General features: G+C 40.4%; 1 protein-coding gene across 1 annotated transcript; it reads right to left on the bottom strand.

Moving 5' to 3' along the window:
- Nucleotides 1–417: 417 nt before the first annotated feature.
- LOC134435179 (procathepsin L-like) lies at nucleotides 418–3,483 on the bottom strand. The gene is made up of 8 exons (XM_063184034.1): nucleotides 3,352–3,483; nucleotides 3,093–3,235; nucleotides 2,680–2,865; nucleotides 2,384–2,575; nucleotides 1,246–1,408; nucleotides 1,026–1,128; nucleotides 662–763; nucleotides 418–528 (listed from the first exon to the last, which is right to left on the bottom strand). The coding sequence occupies exons 1-7, from the start codon at nucleotides 3,437–3,439 to the stop codon at nucleotides 664–666; spliced, it is 975 nt and encodes a 324-aa protein (XP_063040104.1). The 5' UTR covers nucleotides 3,440–3,483; the 3' UTR covers nucleotides 418–528; nucleotides 662–663.
- Nucleotides 3,484–6,001: the final 2,518 nt, after the last annotated feature.

The following is a 6,001-nucleotide window of genomic DNA, read 5'->3' as shown; positions in this document are numbered from 1 at the left end:
TTTCTATGCAGCGGCCATCACAGAACTGAATTTTGCATCAAAAGCATAGTTTTTATATACATACCATTCTTTTTATTCCATTTTTTAATTTTATTTTTATTCTTTTTTTTTTTTTTTGCTTCAACAAGGAATGCACAATTTCGTTGTGCTTGTCACAATGACAAATAAAAGATATTGTATTGTATATTGTATTGTAAAATGACATGCCCCCCTTGTTTATATTTAGTTTTTTATTGATATTTCTGTAATAGTTACCTGAACACAGATATCTTCCTTAGCCAAAACTTAAGACAAGCCGTTTTGATACTGTATTTATGAGCCTTTAGGGTTGATTGAGAACAAAGCTGTTGATCCATAAAAATATGAATCTTCAAATTAATTCTGCATTCAACTGTACCAAATACAACACCAAACAAATTCTGGTTGCAAGCATTTTATTTAATTTAGTGTACTGGAAGTAGTGTTCAGACTCCAATTGCCATGGTCCCAGCTGGTAAAGCCTGGACTCTGGCCCATCCATCCGCATGACTGCAAAAATAAGAACATGTGGTTGGTTGTGGTTATGACTGTTATGCAGAAAACAACTTCACACTACAGTTAACACACAAGGCATACCCTAGTTTGTAATTTCTGATTAGCTTGATAATATTTAGCTACTCACCATTAGACGAGAGGGTAAGAGGCATGATTTGCAATGCCACACTGGTTGTTGGCATTTCTGGCCATCATGATGTAGCCTTGCTCTCCCCACCAGGTACCCCAGCTAGACAGACAAAATGACAGACAAACAGAATGGCAGACAAACACACATCCGAGCGCGCACGCACACACACACACACATAAACACATATACACACACTGTTAATAAGTTTGAACACCGAACGTTTGTTCTACCCACAACCTTCAGTTGTTACAATGGTGTGCACTGCGCCCCCAGACTTTACATGGCATGTCATATCCTGTTTTGTCAGGCTAGTAACCCTTTTTCACTACTGGGAAGTGTGGATAATGTAAATGAAGTGTACCTGTTCTTCACCAGCCAGTAGTCCTGACCATTGTACGTTCCATAGCCCACCAACAGCACAGCATGATCAGCAGTTTGGCTGCAGGAAGGATCGTTGAAGACACCTGTAAAAATAGAATCAGTAAATGAGTCAGTCAGCCAATAGACCTATATTTCTGTCTGCATGTCTGTCAACCATGTAGGAGTCAGAATAACATAACTGAAGTAACAGTGCAACATACCAGACTGGTAGCTCTGCCAGCCGGAAGCATCAATAGCAATGGACAGGGGTCCCACATTGGCGACGTAATACTGGAGGGCAGACTCACTGCCTACGGGAGTCACATCTTGGTATCCGGAGCAGGTGGCAGCACTATATGCGCTGTTGTAGTGGCAAGTGCCAACCTGAGAAATTACATATCATATTACATTTCAGTGAACTGACAACTCTATCCAGTCTGATTAACAGTTTTTAGCAGTGTGCCATTATAGTCTCTGAAGGAATGTGGAGTTTGATGCGTTGTTGGAGGACTTTGATAGGAGAGCAATTGGCTGTTTACAGTACTGTAGTAAAAATTATATTCTTCTTGCCAACACAGATTTTGAACCTCCGATCCGCCAATTCCCTTAGCATTCTGCCACAGCTAGCTTAATGTGTGCAAGTAGTGTTGCACTACTGCTATGTGTTTCTTGACAGTCATCATTGGCTGATTATTGGTTGTTTTCATTTTTTGTGAGATAGAGGTCAGTACATTAATTAGTATTGTGCTAAAATTTCTCACTAGTGTTACTAATGTTTTTGTCATAAACTAAAAGGTGTAATATTATTACTATATTACAACAAAAAATATTAGTAAGTTAATTAACGTTGAACTAATTCATTATGTAATGTAATGTCTTATGAAGAGTTGTTCAAGTTGAACAAGCAGAAGGAAAAGGGGGGCGAACAAAAGTATTAACATATATTAACATATAATCTAAAAAAATTGTTCCCAACCTTTGGAGAACTATTTACGAATATTAAAACAATTGTTTTACATTTGCCATTATTTGACACACAGATTTCATGCAAACAACTGGATTAATTATGAAAAACTATAAATGTGTGTAAAATAGATAGATGTTTAGCAAATGTCAACAAAGAGTTAAGATATGACGAGTGTGGTATTTATTAGACTACCTGATTATAAACCTGTCCTGGATTGTGCTTGAGACCTTAAAAATAACAATTGCAAAGAGCAAGAAAAACTAGAAAAAAATGGTTGCCTTCACAGCCTCTATGATTAGATTCTCCCATTCATCTTAGCCCACAAATACCATTCAGCTACTTCAAAATGTCTACTGGTCGACTAAAGAGCCTGTTTGGAGCAGCATCCTTACCCGGGCCTGATAGGGGTAGTAGGACTCAGAATCAATGCCGCCGTTAGCCTGGACATACTGGAAAGCATGATCCGGCCAACCTCCATTGCAGCCATAATTTCCATAAGGTCCAGAGCAGTCCACCAGCTGCTGTTCGCTCAGAGAGGGCAGATAGCCACGCCTAAGGCAGGTTTGGGACTCCAGGGCACCTGTCTGAATCACATAATTATTTACTTGTAGATACATACATTTAAACACAGACACAAAGACATACAAATGTGCACAATTTCTTATTCAGTCTTTATGACAGTACTTACTGCACTGAAGGACCAGCAAGATCCACACTGGCCCTGGTTCTTGATGGGACTGACACAGCCAGAAGTCCTCCAGTCCACAGAGGCAGCAAGACCAACATTAGGGGCCCTGAAGGGCTCTGAGGCACCACGGTTGTTCTTAGGTGGGTCCATCTTTGTGAGAACAGTCTGACGGAATTCCTCATGATCCTGAAAGAGCAGAAGTTGTTCACCGGTAAACAAAAATGAAAATACTGTCACCACCACTACCGCTAACAGAGGAACGTGTGTTGCTATTAGATAGCTATAAGGTAGTCAGCAATGATGTAGCTATTGCATGGAAATGGAATCACTAGCGCTATTTGCTGAAAAAGCTCAAGATAGCAACATTGCAATGAAAATACGGAGAATCTTGTGTAACAGATTAACCATCCTACCATGTCGGAGAACTGGTTCAGGCCCTGGAGGTAAGAGTGAACACCCTGATCAGCCAGCTGGTTGTGGGCCTGGATCTTCTGGTGGTTGGCGAGCCAAAGGCCTTTACGATGTGCCTCCTCCTGAAGGGAAGGATAGGACTTTCCTGTTGGACCAAACGTTTGAGTGAAGGCAGGGAGAAAGCATGGCTTGAAACACAATAAAGGTACTGTAAACCAACTGTAAAAGAGAATAGGAATGCAGAATAAGGGGAATGCTCACCGAATTTGGCTTTCCATTCGTTGAACTCCTGGTCCAGAGAACAACTCACCACTGCCAGACAGGCAGCTGCTACAATCAACCACTTCATGCTGCAGCACACGACAGAACGAATCAGCTGGTACTGATGAGAAGTGTCCTGACTCTGGCCCTCTTTTATACTCTTTATCCATGACAGGCATGACCTTAAGTTCCTTGTCCTGCTACTTACAGTATTTGCACTCCACAGGTCACCTTGGTTATCTAGAATTTTCCATACAGCATACACATAAATATTGACTGAACATACAGTAAATCCTTGCAAGTAAGCAGTGTCATGCCTTCCATTGAGGACACCGAGGTCATGCCCTCAGAATTTTTACAGGCGTATATCAAATTAATATACAAATGTATGACAAAAAAATTGACTGGTGATCCATAGAAAAATCAGCATCCATATCGCAATGAGTTCCACATTTTTCATTTCATGTACTTAAATATTCAATATACTTAGGAATCATTTTGATTATCATGCAGCCTTACGACAGTCAGTGTCATAGTTTCAGATTTTGCAATAGAGTTGTTATATTCCTTATTCCTTGAGAGTGGACATTTGACATTGACTGTTATTATGTTTCCAAGACAGTCAGAGATTTCAGCTCATTATTGGAGGGTTATTTTCATTTGATTTAAGACAAAAACTTTGAAATAGCGGATGGCATATGGAGGTTGAATTAACAAATTGACTTATATCAACTTTACTAATTTTACATTTCTGGGGAGGGGTGACTCTCAATCGCAGCTATGACGCACTGTCCTGGCTATGGTCCAGTAAGTGAAACTGTGGTGGAAAGTAAGATAGATAAAGATTAGAAACAGATTAGATAATAAGATTCATTACTCCAAAGTGTAACAGTCATAAAACATATACAAAGTATGCATATACATGTAAAATCTCAAAATGAAAAATACACTCCATCACAAAATCTTAAGATCAGTTGAAAAATTGTAAGAATTTGCATTTTACACATGGATTATAAGAAAGGTGGTAGCTTTAACTTTAAAATGCAATAAGAAGAAATAGGGAAAAGAGACAATTTTTTTTAACTGAAACCAGCTGTTTATCTAACTGAATTAAATATGAATATATTGTATGTAAAATTTAGGGTAAAAAAACAGACTTCGTCATGAGTAATGAGTCCACTGATATTGTTGCTTACTTTTAAAAATCTGTTTTGGCATGCTTATTAGAAGGGGTGTGTTTCAAAAGGTACGTGGAATTGCTGCAAGTGCTGAAGATGCTCACAAAGGACAAAGGAAAAGGCACCCTAGATGAAGCCATGTAGAAAACATCTTATCTGGCACCTCCTGATCAAGCCAGTAACATTGGATGCCAAGAAGACCACCTGAGGTGTGAAAGTGAAGTGAAGTGAAAGCCATTTAGCAGACCAGTTAGCCGCCAGCTGGTCTCATAGGACTCAATGTTAACTGCTAGCATGGAGGTAAAATTTGCATTGTCATACTCAGAGAATGGTTGAAAGTAGCAGAAAGATAAAACTCAACAATTTAACTCAAGGGGAGGTTTAATATGAGCTTATTTCCAAAAATGGGACAGTATCACTTTAAAGACTGACATGCCCTGTCTCTGTGTTTTCAACTATCAACTTTATAGCACACTCAAAGTCGTTCATTTTTTCCCAGAAGTCTAACGCGCCATCTGACAAACTTCAACTACAGTATCAACTCAAACATTGTCCACTCTCCTGCCCTACTCAATAATTTGTTTAGTTTTGAGGACATAGCCAACATAGCCACAGGTGCATGCAAAGAAGGGGTGCTATAGGGGCTCCTACTCTTTGATGTCAAACGTCCCTTTTCCACTGCCAGCTCAACACAGCGTGACTCGGCTGCCACTTTTTGCTCTTCAATTGAGCTGTGTCGTGCCCAATCGAAAAGCAAAAAGTGTTGGCCGAGTCGCGCTGTGTCAAGTTGTAGGCCTACCAGAAAACCGGCAGTCGAAAAGAGGCAAAGGTGTCCTTTTGACATTGCTGTTGGGGTTTTTAAAATGTGTTTAGTTGCCAATAAGTGGCATTAGCCTATTTTATTTTTCTAATACTAAAGGGGGCATTGGCAGGCGTATGATGAGGTCAAGGAGTGTTGGGCATCTAATGCTGAGGTCCAGGGGGTGTTTATTCAAAAAAGGTTGAGAACCACTGGACTATCAGCATGTCATGTTTTTTTCCCCACTTTTTTTTGAGAGCCTCTCCTACAGTCTTGAACAGCCCTGGCCATTATGCTTCTCAAGCGGTGGAGGGTGCTGAATGTGTCGTTTGTGTGTGTTTGCACAACAGCAAGTGTGCATGTCTGTATACTTGTTTTTCTGTGCCAGCATGTGTAAGTAAGTGGAGTATTTGCATTGAGAAAGAGAGTTTATCAGTAGGCCTATCAGTAGGCCACACACTCCGCTGTGTGTGTGTGTGTGTGTGTGTGTGTGTGTGTGTGTGTGTGTGTGTGTGTGTGTGTGTGTGTGTTTGTGTGCGTGTGCGTGTGCGTGCGCATGCGCGTGCGTGCATGCATTCGTGTGTGTGTGTGCATTCGTGTGTGTGCGTGTGTGGACCTCCTACTGCCACAAATTCTGTCAAAAACACCACAGAAATCCTTATTTAGTGCTTTA

This window comes from Engraulis encrasicolus, chromosome 19 (assembly GCF_034702125.1).
Source record: "Engraulis encrasicolus isolate BLACKSEA-1 chromosome 19, IST_EnEncr_1.0, whole genome shotgun sequence".
In the NCBI taxonomy this organism is placed as follows: domain Eukaryota; kingdom Metazoa; phylum Chordata; class Actinopteri; order Clupeiformes; family Engraulidae; genus Engraulis; species Engraulis encrasicolus.
The sequence above is the reverse complement of the archived record's forward strand: the minus strand, read 5'-3'. Positions and strand labels throughout refer to the sequence as shown.

Bases quoted from the DNA above. Each gene is read 5' to 3' on its own strand.
- LOC134435179 (XM_063184034.1), bottom strand. From the start codon at position 3,439: ATGAAGTGGTTGATTGTAGCAGCTGCCTGTCTGGCAGTGGTGAGTTGT. The intron at 1,409-2,383 runs GTAAGGATGCTG...GTAATTTCTCAG, and splicing joins ACTACCCCTATCAGGCCCGG to GTTGGCACTTGCCACTACAA. The intron at 764-1,025 runs GTACACTTCATT...TTGTCTGTCTAG, and splicing joins TACTGGCTGGTGAAGAACAG to CTGGGGTACCTGGTGGGGAG.